The sequence below is a fragment of the Dermacentor silvarum genome, chromosome 1 (assembly GCF_013339745.2).
Source record: "Dermacentor silvarum isolate Dsil-2018 chromosome 1, BIME_Dsil_1.4, whole genome shotgun sequence".
In the NCBI taxonomy this organism is placed as follows: domain Eukaryota; kingdom Metazoa; phylum Arthropoda; class Arachnida; order Ixodida; family Ixodidae; genus Dermacentor; species Dermacentor silvarum.
Window position 1 is genome coordinate 344632926 of NC_051154.1, and position 19802 is coordinate 344652727.

At 49.4% G+C, this 19802-nt stretch overlaps 1 protein-coding gene across 1 annotated transcript in view; it reads right to left on the bottom strand.

Annotated features, from left to right (window-relative positions):
* Positions 1 to 16509: 16509 nt before the first annotated feature.
* Positions 16510 to 19802, bottom strand: part of LOC119437385 (uncharacterized) — a 38920-nt gene continuing 35627 nt past the window's right edge. Inside the window, exon 4 of the mRNA XM_037704417.2 lies at positions 16510 to 19691. Within this exon, the coding sequence (XP_037560345.2) occupies positions 19519 to 19691 (173 nt within the window). The 3' untranslated portion in view covers positions 16510 to 19518. The remainder of the gene's footprint in view (positions 19692 to 19802) is intronic.

Below are 19802 nucleotides of genomic sequence, written 5' to 3' on the forward strand. Positions count from 1 at the left end.
CGAAGAACCCGTAACCGCTGTCGTAACACGCGACCGCGCAGCCTGTAAAGATGGCGGCAGCTGCCATGCCGAGATAATGGCGCGAGCGGAGAAGCCGGAGGGCAGTGCGCGCGCGTAATGGTGACTAGACGACCGGAAATGGTCCTTGTTTGGGCTACGCAAATAAAGTGACTGCTGATTTCCAAGTATTGTAAGTTTTATTGAAATCAAAAGCAACAACTGCACCATCAACAGCAGAAACCTTTTTAGCTATGCTAACGAATATTTCATACTGCCGCTTTAACTTTGGTGTTGTCATGCGCAAATCTCATGACAACACTTCACCCATCAAGATGTCAATGCCCTAAAAATGTTCAAAATGCCTCCCTTCCACAGCAACGCAAAGCATAAACCGCTCTCGCGTCGAGTCGATAACTCTGCGCACTACAATAGAAATTCGGAGTCGGATATCTCGGAGCACGAACACGCTAGAATAATTCTTCCGACTGATACTGTGTAGAAACACGACTGCCTCTAAGTTTTCAATACAAACATACCCACTTACTGCAGTCGACAAAAAATAATTGTTCAATTTTAGTTAATTGGGCTGCTCACAGCGATAATTATCATCTCACTTTGTGCCCCCCTGGCCACATAACTTATTTGCACAGGTGGTCTTCGCGTGCCTCCCAGTGCCTAATTTTAAGAAAACCATAAAGCTTAGTTTTGAACAACCTGTATTATCAGGCATAGCCGCCAAGCACATGGCTGTATTGGGTAACGTCCTTTTCCTATAAGTTCCTATAAGAGAAACCGATACCTGGCTTCGCTATAGGGCTTCTTCCTCTTTCTGGGGTTTTATGTGCCAAAACCAGTTCTGATTATGAGGCACGCCGTAGTGGAAGACTTCGGATTAACTTTGACAACCTGGGGTTCTTTAACGTGCACTACAACGCAAGCACACGGGCGTTTTTGCATTTCGCCTACATCGAAATGCGGCCGCCGCGGCCGGGATGCGATCTCGTGCTCAGCAGAGCAACGCCTGAACTGACTAAGCCACCACGGCGGGCTACAGGTGTTGCTCTAGCCGTATAAAACGCGGGTTTATCGTGAGCAGAAACGGTGAATTTCGGTAAATGATAAAGGCTACTATAATCATCATCATCATCATTGACAGAGGCTGACCCCCCCTCAGAAAAAACCTGGATCCGCCCCTGGGTACTTATGTTGTTTGCGCCTTTAAATAAATAAATTCTAAGTGTGTCCTGTATGTGCGGCATGTGTATTTTTGTGTCCTTATTAACTGCAAGTTCACACCGAATGAGACCGACATTTATTTATGCTGCTGCACTTGCTTTTTGACTAATCTATCTGTCATACTAAATTAAACCACAAAAGTGAATAATAACTAGTAGATTTTTGTCGCGTTCAGCTTTTTGTTTTACTCACATTAACTCCCATACTTTGAAGCAGCTAGGATAAGAAACTCAAATTCAATGCTGCACCTGGCTTATACTTGCTCTTGGTTCTGGAGTTCATGTTACAAGAAAAAAAAAAAAGGAGAAAAAGATGCCGATCAAAAGGTCTTAATAAGAATTGGACATTTGAGCTTCCGCACGGAAACCTTGTTCACAACACGAACTGCTCGAAACGACAGCATTCTGCGTATGCAGGAGGGTGATTGCCATCGTTGCGATACAGGGTTTTCTCTGTAGCGTGGATTGCAAGGGATTCGAGATACGGCAATAAAAATCCATTTTCCTTGGCAATGATGGAAGCCTTGTCTCGGTCTATGTCATATTCAGGTTGCCACGTGCTCTGCAAGTGCATTGGGAACGACATTGTTTTTCGACTTGTGATTCACTTCTAATTCATCCCTTTTACATACATTTCTTGGTTCAAGCGCTTTCAAATTCGCTGCTTTCGCTGACGTAAGACTAGTCGTAATTTGCGCAGGGTATTCTGTATACGACGCTTGGAACATCTCTTCTTCTGCTTCTTCACATCTGCCAGTTCATGCTGCAACTAGTGGGCCGAAACATGGGCTACATTGACTTCGTAGGTTTCCAGAGCATTTGCCAAGGCCTCGCTCACCCAACGGACATAGGAGAGGATGGAGCGAGCTCGACGGCGCGTGGCCTGCGATGTGGCAGGCCTCAACGATATTTCATGGAACGATTGAAAATTTCGGGTTATGCTCACTCGGGTGTAATCTGTGCAGGTCACTTTCAGAAATGTGGTCGCCAGGATGCAAGCGAAAATCTTACAGTGAGCTTGCTCTATTCAGGACGCTCAGGGTGGCGGTGGAGTAGCGCCAGAGGAGGGGGGCTGACCGGGGTTGAGACCCCCCCCCCCCCCGAAATTTTTCCGGTCGGCGCCCTGCCCCTTTTGTGCCTGGCACGTCACCTATTAACAAAGGCGCGTATCTTTCGAACGTGCGGCTATTATGGGCATTCGCGTCTCAACCCTTGTCCGACGCCTGCGATCTTACAAAGAACCAAGCAGCGCAATCAAGATGATTGCTGTACTTTCGCCTGTAGCGTGCTACTACGTGCCACAGCTAGTGATCCGACCACTAATACGACGATGGCACGCAAGCACGCTTACGGTGCGCAAGCAATATAGTCGGCGGTTGCAAGTTCGAAGACCAGCGGTGCTTTGTCCAGCTCTCGCCTGATTGAGCGGGCCCTGTTAAAATATAATTTGTGGACACCAGGCACCGACGTCTAATTTTCACTTAGGCCCCTACCCCCTCCCCTTTCTAAAAAAAAGAAATCCGGGCTACGCGCCTGGTTCAGTACGTCGCGAACATTCTAAGTGCGGTTAACCCGGAAGTTTTGTTCGTTGCGCAGAACATCGTTCAATCTGGCCAGTGACCTCGCTTGAACGCCCTTCCTTGAGTTGACGCTTCCATTCAACATGTTCCCAAAAGAAGGCCTTGGCATGTGTTCTGAAAAACTGTGATGTCAATGCGGTGCATATATTAAGGCGAATGTCTATGTTGGCGGTGCCCTTATGTGACCGTGGCGAAACTGCGCCGTGAGGAAAAATGGCCGACGCCGCAAAAAAAAATGCTCGGATTGACGTCACATTTCTCAGGGAGGTTACTGTCAACAAAGTAAATCAGTGTCTTTGAAAAGGAAATGTGGTGCATATCTGTCTAGGTGGAATTGCACACGCGGAAACTTCCCGATGCACCTGGAAAGGTTATATTGCCTCACTTGCTTATTAAATTTGACATGCCAATCGTGCAGGCTATGGTAATGAATTTTCTAAGACAGCATATTTAACTCCGTACCCGCCGTGGTTGCTCAGTGGCTATGGTGTTGGGCTGCTGAGAACGAGGTCGCGGGATCGAATCCCGGCCACGGCGGCCGCATTTTGATGGGGGCGAAATGCGAGAACACCCGTGTACTTAGATTTAGGTGCACGTTAAAGAACCCCAGGTGGTCCAAATTGCCGGAGCCCCCCACTACGGCGTGCCTCATAATCAGTTCGTGGTTTTGGCACGTAAAACCCCATATTTTTAAAAAAATATTTAACTCCGTGGCTTGAATAAACAAAGTCAATTTGTTTTCGAATACTCCATGCACGTTAAGTTGCATTTTCTCTGATGGATAATTTTTTTTCGTACGCAGAAAAATAAACTTTGAATATATTGGGAACTTTTTATCCTACTCAGGCAGAGCGACACATCGAAGGCACATGAGACAACACACAGCGCTGAACAACCAGCTGCGAACAGCTGTTTACGTACGTCATGCATAGGAACCACCGTAGCGCACTCCAAAACAAATTTAAACTTCAAAACGTTTTTAACTTACAAAACACACGTATTATTTGGTCCTAATAAAGAGAGGTAAATTATCTTATAACACGCACGTCTTTTTGATTACATTAAACGAATTATGCAGCGTGTGCGACAAAACCTGGCAGCAAGCGACCCTGGGCGTCGCATCCATCGCATTGTTGAAATCGCAATCATGTTAATTGAGCCCTCAAAAAATCACGATGCGACGCGTGCGACCGCACCGATTTTTTTCGCTCCAGTCGAAGCATGGGAAACAGCCTTTATGTAAAAAAAATGTCGCTTGCGACGTACTTGTGGAGGAGGTGGAAGCCTCTAACCATGGCATTGACCTTGGACAAGGCCATCGCTATCGCCAAGAACGAATCTGGATTTCACGTCAGTATCGCGGCTGCTTGCTACCCGGAATACACAAAAGGCCGAATCGCAGCGATGAGATTATTTCGTCTGCAAACGCAAGATGCCTAGGTCGGATTTATAACAATTACTGTTTGCAAACAAGGTTTCCGTACAAGTGAGTGGGAACTATTATCAGTCATATGCAAGAAAATCTCTTTATAGCGAAGTTGAAGGGGGAGCCAAAATTACGTCATTATATTTATTACTGCCCTTCACTGCAATTTGTGCACAATATCGCGCACAAATTTGAACTTGCATAGAAGAAGACGGCTTTTCGGCCAGCAGAACCGCTACGTGGCCACGTGCTCGCTGGAATGTTAATAAAAGAGCAAAATAAACTTCGGCGAAAATTGCACCGGTGCAATCTCCGAGGACACGCCTAGCTGCACTACCTAGCCTGTGCGGTGCCGCAGTGAGAAAAACTGCGATGGCGACCATGAGCCTCTGCTTATGCGCAACTACGCGTTGTGGTGACAAGGACCAGTGTTCGACGGTGCATTCAAAGCAAATATCCAAAAGTTTAAACATCGTCCCCGAATGTGTTCTCTGCCCCGCGGAAAGCGATGTATTGAGCCTGCAAGGGTCGGGTATTTCTTTTTACCAAGAGAAATAAAGTTTGGTGTATCTATTGGCAGGACAACTTTACTTCGTTGAAACCAGGTTTTAAAAACATCGTGAAGAAGACGCGCCTCCGTCCATTGGCATCGCCAACGCTCGGCCCGCTCTGCTCGCGCTGCTTGTCGCTGGTGTCTTTGGAGACGGTGCCCACGCTGTCTCGCCGTTCCTTGAACTCGTAGCGTCCTTGACGGACACCGCCAATAAACCTCTTCTCAATTGGTGGAGGTTGCTGGAATTCCCCCGTCGTTTGCACCCTGGAGCTTCGAACCCGAACGCTTCCGCCCATCATGACCGACAACACAGACCCGCCGGCGCCTGCGCCCCAGTCCGTCATCTGCACCGGTGTTCCTCGGCAACGTGATCCGAAGGTCTTCAGCGGTACAGATGACACGGACGTGGAGGACTGGTTTGCGTCGTATGAACGGGTGAGCGCGCATAACGAGTGGGACGACGCCGCGAATTTGATCAACGTCATATTTTATCTTACTGGCGTTGCCCAACTGTGCTACCATAACCACGAAGTCGACATCCCGTCATGGTCAACTTTCAAGACGTCTTTCACTCAAGTGTTTGGTCGACCTGCTGTCCGCAAACTGCGCGCTGAACAGCGCTTGCGCGCCCGTGCACTGCAGACTGGTGAAACTTTCACGAGCTACATTGAAGAAGTCGTCGACCTTTGTAAACGTGTCAACGCCGCCATGCCTGAAGCTGATAAACTTCAGCCGATCCTCAAAGGCATGGATGACGGTGCATTCCAGATGCTTTTGGCCAGGAATCCACGCACCGTTTCTGAAGTGGTCACGCTATGTCAAAACACCGAAGAGTTGAAGAAGCAACGCACCCTGACTCGGCAGCCTCTGCCGACCGCCGACTCGCTATCAAGTCTGGTTGCTGTTTCCTACCACTCTCCAATGCTTCAGCAGACTCAAGATTTCGTGCGCGAGGAGGTTGCCCGTCAACTTTCCTTGGTCCCCTTCACTCAGGAGCCGTCCTGTCGTCTGCCTCCAACGTTCCGCACTGTTATTGCCGAAGAGGTCGCTCAAGCTGTTCCCGTCGCTCACCAAGTCAGCAATCCATGGCGGACGCCTGACAGTCGTCCCATTTGTTACGCCTGCTGCACGCCAGGACACGTCGCTCGCTATTGCCGCCGTCGCCTTCAAACTTCCGACGATGCTGCCCGGCCGTTCCAGTATGGCAATCAGCCCATGCGCCAATCAGCCCCGGGTCCCTCCCAGCGGTATGTTTCTTCTGACGTCCCTGAATTTCCGTCGCGCCGCTCCCCACTCCTCGTCGACGATAGTTCTCCCCAATGCGTCGCCGACCCGCACCCTCCGACCAGAACTAAGCACCGCAGTTCACGAGGCAAGAACTGCGCCATCTTCGAACTGCCCAAGGCTTCGCTCTTATACTGCTCACAAGCCGCAATATGTGTCGAAGGTATTTATACTTTTGCGCTTGTGGACACCGGCGCCGCCGTTTTTGTTATAGCCGCCAAACTCTGCCGTTCGCTGTGCAAGGTGACCACGCCGCTCTCTGGACTGTCGCTTCACACGGCAAGCGTGCAGCACGTTATACCTGTCACAGCCTGTACTGTCCGTGTGCTTGTACAAGACGTTTTGTACATCGTCAAGTTTATTGTTCTTCCTGCCTGCTCACATGACGTCATCCTGGGCTGGGACTAATTGTCCCGTCATCATGCCATCATCGACTGCGCACGAGCTGAAGTTGAATTTTCGCCGCTGTGTGACGCACCATCTCACGACGCTCTTGATCAGCCGCCTAAACTAGTCGTGCGTGAGGACACCGACATTCCGCCTGGCTCTTTTGCCCTTGTCCCAGTCGTCTGCTGTGCCGTCACCAATGATACGGCCTTCTTCACAACCATCTGACATCTTTAGGAGTCGCAAAGCCCTTCCACTGCATTTCGCAACGATTGACATCGCCGCCGGCATCAGCAATATTTTTGTGTACAATCCCCTTTTTGCGTCTCTTACGTTGCTTGTCGGCGAATGTGTCGGCCATTTTCCTTGGCGACTTTATTGCATGGCACACCGAGTGGGGGTACGGGCGAGATACGAGCAAGGGAATCAATCTACTCAGCGCCACTCAGGCGCACGAGTTACTGCTGCTCACACACCCGGGAGTTCCTACAAGGATACGCAACAGCGTGACTCGGGACACTACGCCGGATCTTACCTTTATCAACAATGACAACGGTGAATACCTGGAGTAACCTCGAGGAAAACTTAGGCAGCGACCACTACATCCTATGCACGATGGTGAACACGGCAAAGGTCCGCCTAGCCTTAGGGACGGCCATGCTGACGGACTGGAAGAAATACCGAGAACGCCAGCAGACAGCCCCCTCGACACCCACTACGGCAGAAGGATGGAGCAATTTCCTAAAGGAACTCTATACTGCCACCACTAAGGAGCTCCAAACCACACCAGACACGCCGGCTATAGACAACCACCTAGCCCATCTCTGGGAAGCTCGTACAAGTCTCAGCAAGAGGTGGAAAAGACAGCGCCACAACCGTAACCTAAGGCGACAAATCGACCGACTGGCGGAAGAAGCAAACACCTACGCTCGAACACTCAATTACAGCAACTGGCACAGCTTCTGCGACTCCGTCAGAGGCACACTGAGCACCAAGAAGACATGGGCCATACTGCGATGCATGCTGGATCCGACCAGTACGCGCACGGAAACGGCTAATGTCATGCGGCGACTCATGGGAGAGTACCAAGGGACGGAGACTGAGCTGTTGCAACAACTCAAGACCACCTACACCGGTGAGGCTCAAACACCTACAACAGCACCCAAAGAATACCATGGGGACGCCAACGAAGATCTAGACGCCCCCATCACCTATGCGGAACTTTACGCAGCCGCGCAGACTTTCAAAAGGAACACAGCACCAGGACCAGACCGCGTCACCAATGCGATGCTTCGCAATCTCAGTGACATGGCCATCGGACAGCTTGTGCATTTGTTGAACGATCAGGTCTGGAGGCAGGGAGGTGGGGTACCAGCGCCATGGAAATCGGCCAACATCATCATGATCCCAAAACCTGGTAAGCCGCGAGAGATCGGACAGCTGCGGCCCATTTCATTAACATCGTGCATGGGCAAGCTCTTTGAAAGAGTCGTGCACACCCGGCTGGAGAATCAGGTCGAGCGTAACAACCTTCTTCCCGACTCGATGTTCGGCTTTCGCAAGGGAGTCTCTGCACAGGCCGTCTTCCTCATGCTAAAAGACGAGGTCCTCGGCCCTCCCCCGGGCAGCCTAGACAGAATCGTGCTCGCCCTTGACGTTCAAAAGGCCTTTGACACCATATCTCACTCCGCTATACTACAAGGCCTTGAGGACGTCGGATACGGAGAAAGAACATTTCATTACATTCAGGACTTTCTGCGTGACCGCACTGCAACAACTGCGCTTGGAGCGTCACTGTCACTCCCATATGAACTGCCGGGCCGCGGCACGCCTCAGGGTGCAATTTTGTCTCCGCTCCTATTCAATATTGGAATGCGCAAGCTCGCCCTACAGTCACAGGAAGACGAAGACCTCGGAGTGGCAATTTTACGGCGACGACATTACGCTCTGGGCGACCAAAGGCTCATACGGGGACAGACAAAACACACTTCAGCGATCCCGAGACACGGTCGAATCATACACAAAACATGCCGGCATGAAATGCGCACCGAACAAATCAGAATACATACATATTCGGCCACCAAGAACCCAAGCCAACAGAGCTCCGCCGTTACAACTACTTCTAGACGGAGAATCCATCCGAAAAGTTCAGCAGCTACGAGTACTCGGAATGCATATACAGGAAACGGGCAGTGCCGGCATCGCCCTGTCCAAACTCAAGCGCACGGTTCGCAGTGTTACTAGCCTCATTAACAGAATAACACGTAGCAGAGAGGGAATGACGGAGACGGACACTATGAAATTAGTACAGGCCTTCGTCATAAGCAGAATCACTCACGCTCTTCCTTTCCAAGCGGCCCGACAAACTGACATCGACCAAGCAAATCGACTGCTCCGGATTGCCTGCAAGGCGGCACTCGGCCTGCCCGAAAACACGAGCACTGACCGTCTCAGCGAGCTGGGCATGATGAACACAAACGCAGAACTCGCCGCGGCCACACTCATGGCCCAGCGCGAAAGACTAAACGCAACACCCCAGGGGCGCTCCGTGCTAACACGACTACGATACCCTCTAACGCCGCAGTTCTGCGGAGACGAGACCATACTTATGCCACCTGGGGTGCGATCTTGTACACGTTCCAAAATGGAACGGAGGCGGTCCGTTCCATCGAGCCGCACACGATTGGTCAATTTGATCGTCACGGTTCAAATTGACCAATCGTGTGCGGCTCACGGTTCAAATTGACCAATCGTGTGCGGCTTGATAGAACGGACCGCCTCCGTTCCATTTTGGAACGCGTACAAGATCGCGCCCCTGATCTACGAACAAGAATCCATGTGAACCCCATCCCACGTCACATGAACCCTCACTTCCACGTGAAATGGCGACAAGCCCGAGCAGCCATCCTGTGAAAAAGGTAGGAGGACGCAGACACATACTTTACTGACGCGGGCTTATACCCCAGAGGTGAGACAGCGACTCCTACTTATGTGGCTGTCGCGACAAACCGGGGGAGACCGATCGTAGCAGCGTCCGTACGCACGACTTCAAGCGCCACGGCGGAATCCGCGGCCCTAGCCCTAGCCATCCGAGACGCTGAGGCCAAGAGCCAGTCGGCTTATATACTCACAGACTCGCAAGACGCCTGCCGGCTCTTCCTTTGAGGAGTTCTACCTGCCGAGGTCCTTCGCATACTAGGACCAAGCCTCCAAATGGACCAGGGGATAACCTGGTGTCCCGCGCACACCGGAGTGGAAGGCAACGATCGGGCGGATCGTCTGGCTCGAGGTATAACAGGCCGAGCCGCGATACATACCGCTCGAACGGACGCCTCTCCGACACCCGGCAGCACACCGAGAGACATACTTGAGGCACAACAACTAGGAAGACGAACCAAAGCTCCTCCACCTCACCCCAAGCTCAACAGGCGACAGGCGAGGGACTGGCGCCGAATACAAACACCTACCCACACTTATATAGACTGCACTGCACAAAATATTTCCTAACAAGCACAGCGACAGATGTCCATGCTGCGACTCCACCCCGACACTAGAACACATCACTTACCAATGCACGCAGCGTCCGGCAGACGCCGTCTCGCCGCTATTTAACGGTACACTTAGCAATTGGTCGTGGGAGGCGCGACTCTCCGAACTGGACTTGGGAAGCCAATTGGCGACCCTCGACCAAGCCCGGCGCGCCGCAATAGCCAGTGGGGCCCTGGAAGAGGGGCTCCACCTACATCGTGACCAAGCACGATCTTTATTTAAATAAAGTTGTTTCTCACTCTCTCGGCCACGTGGAACACCTTGACTCTTCGTTCTTTTTACCGTGCCAGACGAATATTTCCATCTTGACTCCAACGAACTCCTCGCCCTTTCAACGCTTGAAGAGTCGTCGCATGACATGTTCTCCAGTTCTATCCGCACTACACTCACCCCTGCCGAACACTCCGAGCTACTTCTGCTTCCACACCACTTTAGAAATTCTTTCGATGTTTCTCAGCCGCAACTGGGCCGAATGTCGGAAGTGCAGCACTACATTGATACCGGCTTACACCAGCCGTTGCGTCAACGACCGTACCATGTCTCTGCCGACGAGCGTCGCGTTATTAACGACCACGTCGACGATATGCTACGCCGTGGCATTGTTCAACTATCCCACAGTTCCTGGGCATCTCCTCTCATTATCGTTCGCAAGAAGGACGGGTCTATTCGCTTTTGCGTTGACTACCGTCGATTAAATAAAGTCACGCGCAAGGACGTCTATCCTTTGCCGCGCATCGACGACGCCCTTGACAGCCTTCAGGGCGCAGATTTTTTTTCTTCCCTAGGCTTGCGTTCTGGCTATTGGCAGGTTCCCATGGCTGAAGCCGATCGCCAGAAAATGGCATTGATTACACCTGACGGCCTATACGAATTCAACGTGTTGCCCTTTGGACTTTGCAACGCGCCTGCAACGTTCGAACGACTCATGGACAATACGCTGCATGGCCTCAAGTGGTCTATGTGTCTTTGTTACCTCGACAATGTCACGGTTTTCTCGCCTGACTTTCTGACCCACCTACTTCGCCTTAGACATGTTTTGACGTGTGTCACCAACGCTGGCCTGCAACTGAACCTCAAGAAGAGCCGCTTCGCCGCACGGGAGCTGACCATTTTAGGCCACACCGTGTCCAAGCAAGGCGTTCTACCGGACTCTGCGAAACTCCAGTCGCTCAGTTCCCGAAGCCTATTAACGCCAAAGAAGTTCGCGGTTTTGCGGGCCTGTGCTCATATTTCCGGCGCTTTGTCCACAATTTCGCATCAATCATGTCGCCCTTGACCAAGCTCCTACGTGGTGGCGCGGACCTCTCCTCCTGGTCTCCTGCATGCGACGCCGCGTTTGCTACAATGCGTCGTCTTCTTACCTCTCCACCAATTCTTCGCCATTTAGACCTGACAGCTGCAACTGAGGTACGTACAGACGCCAGCGTGGTCGGTCTTCGCGCCGTCCTCGTGCAACACAAGCCCGGCTACTCCGAATACGTGGTCGCCTATGTGAGTCGTTCGCTGACAAAAGCAGAGGCCAATTACAGCGCAACTGAAAAAGAGTGCTTGGCTCTAGTATGGGTGCTTCGCAAGTTACGCACATACTTATACGGCCGCCCATTTGATCTAGTAACGGATCACCACGCGCTTTGTTGGCTCGCCACATTGAAAGATCCATCTGGCCGCTTAGCACGCTGGGCACTCCGAATCCAGGAGTACGATATTCGCGTCGTCTACCGCTGCGGACGCAAGCACACTGACGCCGACGCCCTGTTCCGTTCACCTCTACTTCCAGACTCGGCCTGCGGAACGACTTGCACACATCCCCTGTCATCTCTTGACCTTAACTCGATTGGCACCGAACAACGCCGTGACCCGTGGATCGCTTCTGTTTTCTCCTATCTCCCTGGATCATCGACCACCCCTGTGTCCCGATCGCGTATTTCCATTTGCTAGTCGGTACAGCGTTTGACCGCTGGCGCCACGCTGCGCCGCTCGCGCGTACCATGTTTCGAGCCGCCGCCGTTGGAACGGAGGAGGCGTTGACGGAGAAAACGCTGGGTGGTGGTGACTTAGCCTGCTGTTGGGATCGGTGGTATTATAAACGCATCACTGTTTTGATGATCCAAATATAATCTCACTATCAGGGAGGGAGCAGTCTACCTGACTGGAGCAGTATATTTTTATTTGGGGTGTTGCTACGCTGCGCTCCGCAACGTAGCGACCGCGCTGGCAAACAGTGAGAGCAAAAAAAAAAAAGGGAAAAGCGTGATATTAAAAAAAAGAAAAAGAAGCAGCCAGAGCGGGTTTCGATCCCGCGTACGCAAGATCCCGAAGCGAGCGCCGTAACCACTCAGCCATACAGCCCACTTCGAAGGATTACATTCGTGCAAACCATATCATTGCGTTCGAGCGCCCTCGGTGAACGGAACCACCTAGAAACGCGGTACGTGCGAGCGGCGCAGCGTGGCGCCAGCGGTCAAACGCTGTACCTACTAGCAAATGTAGTGTTGCGTCCCGATCCCCCCAACGCCAAGCTGTTCATTTGGCCATTCGTAATCAGCTGCTCCACCGACGCGACTACGATACCGAAGGCCGCAGATGGCTACTAGTCATTCCCCGCAGCTTCAGATCACAAATCTGTGCCTCTTTTCACGACAATCCGCAATGTGGCCACGCCGGAGTATTTAAGACTTACGATCGCTACTACTAGCGGGGAATGTACACTTTCGTACGAAAGTTTGTTCAGTGCTGCCCTTACTGTCAACGTCGCAAATTACCACCTTTACGCGCGTCCGGCGCCTTGCAGCCGCTTCCGTGCCCGGCCAAACCCTTCGATTGCGTTGGCATTGACCTCTACGGCCCGCTTCCCACCACACCGGATGGCAATCGGTGGATCATAGTTGCTGTGGACCATTTGACACGCTACGCCGGAACTGCTGCTTTACCGAATGCTACAGCGCGGGATATAGCCTCTTTCGTCCTAAATCACTTCATCCTTCGACAAGGCCAACCTCGAGAACTCCTCAGTGATAGATGTATGTTCGCGCCTTCCTCTCCGAAGTCGTTGAAGCTCTGCTTTCGGAATGCAACATTATTCACCCAACGAGCACGGCATACCATCCGCAAACTAACGGTCTCACAGAACGGTTTAACCGCACTCTCGGTGATATTATTACGATAACATCGAAAGATGTTGAAGAGACGAGCCGCCGCGCGAAAGACGACGAAGTGTGTCTGTGCTCTTGGTGCGAGCGATTGTGGGCCTGGCTGTCTGGCTTCTGTGTAAATAGCCTGTAAATAGCCTCTTTCGTCTGTGTCCTTTCACACGTAACAATATGCTCGCGATGTACGTGGCATCTGATCATGGGAACTGGGACCGCGTACTTCCTTTTGTAACGTCCGCATACAACACCGCGATTCAAGCTACTACGGGATTTTCACCTTTATTCCTCCTATATGGACGGGAGCCTTTGCATACCATCGACACTCTCCTTCCATACCGTCCTCACGCTTCCGAGTGCCCACCTGTGTACGAAGCTGCCCGACAGGCCGAAGAGTGCCACCAGCGCGCGCGCACCTTCACATCACAAGAACAACAGCGCCAGAAGGAAGGCCGCGCCGGCTCACTTCCAAATCCCACGTATGCCCCAGGGTCTCTTGTATGGCTGGCTGTTTTTTGCCAAACTCCTGGGCTTTCCTCGAAAGTCGTTCCAAAGTACGAAATGCCTTACCGCGTCTTGGAGCGAACGTCCCCGGTGAATTTTCTCATCGAAGCCACTTTCTCCATCTGACGACATGCGCCGGCGTGGACGTGACCTCGACCACGTGGCGCGACTCAAGCCCTACCGTGACCGTCTGCCTCCAACCTCTTAAGTCGCCAGGATGGCTCTTTTTTTTGCGGGGACGATTGTGAAGAAGACGCGCCTCCATCCAGCGGCATCGCCAACGCTCGGCCCGTTCTGCTCGCGCTGCTTGTCGCTGGTGTCTTTGGAGACGGTGCCCACGCTGCCTCACCGTTCCTTGAACTCGTGGCGTCGTTGACGGACACCGCCAATAAACCTCTTCTCAACATGGATATCTACGGGGAATGTCATTTTGCTTTATACGATAATTCGCTATATTTTCGTTATAACGACGTTTCACTGGAACATATTTGTTAATTTTTTGTCTTACTTTCTAATTACAGGTGCCAAATCTTAGGTCAAGTATAATTTTAGGAACAAGTTGCATTTACAGCCGGTGCATCAGACTGTGGAACTGTATAGGCGAGCTCCCTGAATCGTGAAGTGACCAATATGTTATAACAAACCTCCAGAAAGCAAAAGTCTAGAAGGTGCATTAGAAACATTTTGCTTATGTAGTGGCGTGTTTTTGATTTGATTTAACAGAAATAATTTGACACCTTTCACCACTTAACGCTTTAATTGTGTGATTAATCGTGCTTTATGTTCAATCAAGCGTGGCTTTAACGTGTTATCAGTTTTAGGGTCTTGCCAATATTTCGCTGATGCTATGGTGGGTTGTAAGAAACGGGCCATAGGGATTGGTGCTGTCGGTACAGCCAAGATTTTCTCAATATTGGGAGGATTAGGAACATTCTCATTCATTTGTCCGTTTAGCAGGTAACAGAGAGACACTCAATTGCTTTATAATTGATGCTATATGGAAGGGTGTTCAGTGTTTCCATGGAGGAAGGAAACAAAACAGGAGAGGCCCTGACGTCACTTTTTTGAAGCCGGAAGTGCAGCCATGTTGGTGTGCCACCTCTCTTTGCGCCTGCAATCAGGGGTTCTGAAGCTCGCCGGAGCAGATGGGCGCGAACTTTGAACTTGCATCGTTACGAGCCGCCGGAAGTGTGTGCTGCCGACGCGCGTCAAAACAAAGCCTACAAAACTTCTGTAGCAGTTTTAGTGAAGCAGACGCGCTCCTGTGTTTTTTCGTGGCACGTTGAAGAAGACGACGAAGACCCGCGCCGTGATTGCTTGAGTGTATCTGTTGCTGGTTGACATTCGTACTCACAGACCCAAAACACAACTTTCAAGTTTACACACCAAACCCCAAAGTCAGCTTTTCTCGCGAACAAAAGGTGCTGCGGGAAAGACACCGGCGGAAAAATCTTATCTCACTTTTCAGAGACGGAGAGCAGCAGCGAAGCTTCAGGAGCGCGGTTGTCATGGCAACGTTGACATTTGGGGTACCCATCCCAGTGCTCCTTTGCGAAAAACAGCACGTGACTTCCGCCACACCTTCTCCAATACGCTCGTGCTGGCCAGGGCCGTTCCTGGGGTTTCCTTCCTCCATGAGTGTTTCGAAAGCCTTGTGCGTGCCACACATCCATGCAAGAAAAACTTGTGTGATAGTGTTGCGGGAGTGTTTGATATATTTCTGTCTGCGAATCTCGATCAGTGTTGACAAGGTAAGTAAAATGATCTTGGGTCTTCCAAGACCATCGCAATGTGCAGTGCATGCCGTTTCTAGGCAGATCACTGAAGCTAAGGAACATTTTGTTGGATAGTTGATATCGGAAGGAGACAGACCATCTGTATTGCAATGATATGATTGAATTTTAGCGTCTGGAGACTACTTAGGATGTCATATTTGTGCTAGTGCATCCCCTGGCAATATATTATGTGTTGAACTAAAATTTAGAGAGAAGTCCGTTGTACTTCATAGATGATGTATATATTCACTGTCACCATGTTTATTGCTTATTTGTTTCTTCAATTTATTTCCCTCAAGGTGAAGATTTAGTAACTTTATGGAACACATTCTGTGTTAAAATTCAATTGAAGAGCAGCGCATACCCACTGATCCAAGTTGGCGGCAAAGATGTTAACTAAAGAACGGCGCATACACCAGTGGCGCATACCCCGGTGTTCCATTCCCAGTTATCCAAGTGTTTTATAACACTTGGTTTCGAAGTCGGTTCCCTCAGCAGAGCAGCCCGATGCTACACCCATTAGACCATGGAGTATCCGGTGACCCATGTCGGCACTAATGAGTTAGACGAAGGCAGACATACCGCAAACTGAATGACGTTCCCATAGAATGCCCAACGTATCAAAACTGACACTGCATGACGACGAGCATGTGCAATCTAGCAGGTATGGTTGTCACAAAATATTCCTCACGTGGCGTTAAGCTCATCGCAAAGGAAAGCATTGTGTTCAAGGCTACATGGTACATGGTACAGCTCGGCGTGGAGACTGTTGAGGATCACTGAAGGAAGTGCGTGTAGATACGTGCGGCGTGCGCCACCCCGAGGCAAGGTATGCATTCCGTAAGCGCGTGTCGTCGGTATTCCAGTTTCTCGACAAGTTTATTTGGCTGATTTTGCACATTTGTAGTCATACATTGCGGAATTCGCATCGAGTCCAATAAAATTATTTTGATTGGCGTCCCACCGTTTCTTGCCCGTGAAAGGAGAACTCTTCCATGAGGCCAAGTAGGCTTCACACGCTAAGCACGCTCACATTTACCCTACTCCGCTTTCAACGCAAAACCCACGTGTCCTTTTGTACTCACAATTATTTATTCTGCAAGGCAAAACAGGTTAACCTGCTACGCTCTACCTGAGGCGTTGCATCATGCACTACCTTCGTTTATTAATAACATATATGCAGTCACGGATACCGGACATTTCTAGCGCACTTGTGTTGCTCCTGCTGTAAAAGAAGCCGACCCTGAGGGCGAATTGTTTGGAGGGTCCACATGTCTCCAAGGCACGTGATGAACGATGACACAAATATTATCTAAAAGTGACAGCTGGGCTAGTTGGAAGTTATATCCTTTGTGGCATTTCCAGAGCTTCAGTGGAGGGGAAAAAACACTTGAGAAAAAAAATACAGACGGGAAGGGCGCCGGTCTTGTTGAATAGCGGTGCCTTTCCGGTCCTGCTGTCCTTTTGATACGATATCATTTTAAATGGACTTCAAACACTTTGTAGGTATCCGTGTGACGAAAAATATGGGCCAATCCAGAAGGCAGTGCAGTCTAACAACAGTATCCCATCATAAAACCAGCTGCTACCCACTTCATCATTTTCTCCTCAGGACCTAAATAAAGTTCGTACTCAGTCACTCTAGATGTGGTAGCTTCGGGAGCATCAATAGCATAGTTATGCATTTTAACAAATATTTTTGTTACATTGGCATCGACCTCATTAACTTGCGCCCAACGATTCAATTCACAGCATCGATATCACGCATAAATAGTGCATTCGTTTTTTTTTTTCGAAATCAGTGCTTTTGAAGTTGTCGCGGTGTCAATGTCTTGAAAGTACAATCCCAGCGGAAAAAGATTGGCACAAGTGACTGGCGGCCGAAGCGGCAAAATCACGACAGGCTTTCTGACGGCCACCTGGGTTTTGGAAAATGGAATGTGCTGCTCCGGCCACCAGTCACTTGTGCCAAGTTTTTCCGCTGGTACTGTACATGTTCTGCCATCAAAGTGCATGTATTAGGCTGTGATGGTGCTCCATCATCAGTATTAAAGCGGTGCATAAATATTCTATGCGACCCCATAGCATTTGTTTTCTTCTTTCGTTTCTTACTTCGATGTTCCCTGAGCTAATAAAATTAACTAAGGCCATTCCAGTTTACAAGAGCGGGGATTGTGATAACATTAAAAGCTATCGTCCAAACAATATTTTAGGATGCGTTATACGACGTTTTAAAAACCTATGGCCAAGCGCGTAATGACATTTCTAGAACGTGACGCTATTCTTACCGATAACCAGCATGGATCCCCTGCTAAAGCTGTTTTATGCTTGACAGACCTGATAAACTCAAAATTAAATGATAACCTGCTGGTAATCGGCGTCTGTTTAAATATTAAAAATGCTTATGATGGTGTTTATTATCGTATATATTTTTACTCAGTAATTAAGAATGATATGGTTTCCGTGGTTTCATGCCTAAATTCTTTCAAAGTTTCCTTAGTAGGAGAAAGCAGCTTGTTTCTTTATCTCCACATTCAGTGCTTTAGAAACGGGTATTCCCTAGGAGTCTGTTGCATGGCCCGATTGTTTTTTGGTTGTATGCAAACGATTTTGCTACTATTCTGAAATGTTTTACAGCAGTGATATGTGTCGATGGCACTGCGCTTATCTTGAACATTAGTCGTCTGTCGAAGCTTTTGCAATGGCTAATAGCGAAACGGACGTCAAACTTACGTTAAATATAAAGGAAATCGAGCACGTTGTCTTTCATTACCCTTGGAAAAGCATTGACTGACGATAACATGTTGCTCACATTCCGCCCTACAGTTTTAGATTATATGCAATACTTGGGGGTGGTGTTGGATGAAGGTATTTAGTGGAAACGTCACATTGACACACTCTATAATAAATTATCCAATATTTGTTACCCACTGTATAAATGCAGCCAATACTATAACTTCCCTATGCTGTGTTTGATTTATTTTACTATTTTTATTAGCCATCTATCTGTTCTACTGTATGGTGTTCTGGGGTAGTAATTATCGCTCATATCTTGATCGAATAATTAAACTACAAGAAAAGGACAGTTTGGTTCATGACGTTTTTCAGTCCCAATGTTAAAACTATTTCGCTCTTGCAAGCATATATTGCCCTTTAATTTATTCTTAGATTTTATCACAGCTGTATGATACATAAGAGTACTGTTCCTAACTACCCCTTTCATTCTACGTACTTTAGTTCATCGAGTTAAAAAATACCAGGTATGCAACGCGGTAATTGCTTACACCAATTATAGAAAAATGTATACGGGAAAACAAGCACTTGCCGTGCTCGATTTTCTATTTGTAACAACCTTCCTGATGATGTAAAATACAATCCCGACTTCCACGTTTTTTCAAAAATGTATTTTGTGATCGACACTTCCTGTATCGCATAAGTTGCTTTCCTTTCTGCTACAATCTAGTATCCTAGTCTAGCCACTTTATGCCACGTTTTTGTTTTTTCACAGTGTACGTACTGAATGGAAGTTAATTAGCCGTTGGTTTGGGATTCAGATGTTTGCATACACTTTTGTATGACTCCTTTTTATTTCTGTACAAATGATGATGATGTTGAATAAAGAGTAAAAATGCGAGAACCTGGTAGATGATTAACACGCCAGGCGTTTCACAGAGCGACTTTGGCTCGAGAGAAGCATGCGTCCGATCGTGGCCTAATGGCGAGAGTATTGGACATTGCAATACAAATGTTCGATCCCACCATCGGTCACGCATTTCTTTCCAGCATTATCTGCAGACTTCATCCACTTTGCAGGTGTCTCACAGAAAACGTGAGGCGTGTTGAGTGAACGCGGTTGCGGCACAGTGTGCACAAAATCTCGAAAGAGATACGATGTGTGCAAGGTCGCCCGTGTACACACGCACGCAGCTGTCGAGACGTCACAGTTTAAGTAGACTGTCGCATGCTGGTATGACGGTGCTAAGTTCTAACCTCCTCCTAAGGGGGTGTTTCTTATTCCTATGAGCGCAGGAAATGCCACGAAAGGACGACCCAAATAGCTCAGCAAGCGATGAAGAGATTCACTGCCGCTTTGCAGAGCACTGATCTGAATTGCTGTCTTTGCTGCACTCTCCACTTTGTCGCAGCCAGTTCCACAAGATAAAAACAGCGAACACAGCGGCGGTGGCTAGGTTGACGGCTGCCAGCATCCGGTAAAAGTTGTCGTATGATCCTGCCATGTCGCGAAACACTCCTGCAAAGTAGAAAAGGAAAAGAAAACAGTGAATTGTGGTCGCACTCGGGGATTTCTGAACGCCGTAGGTACCACCTGCAGGAACAGAAATGAGAACACAAACGACAGAAC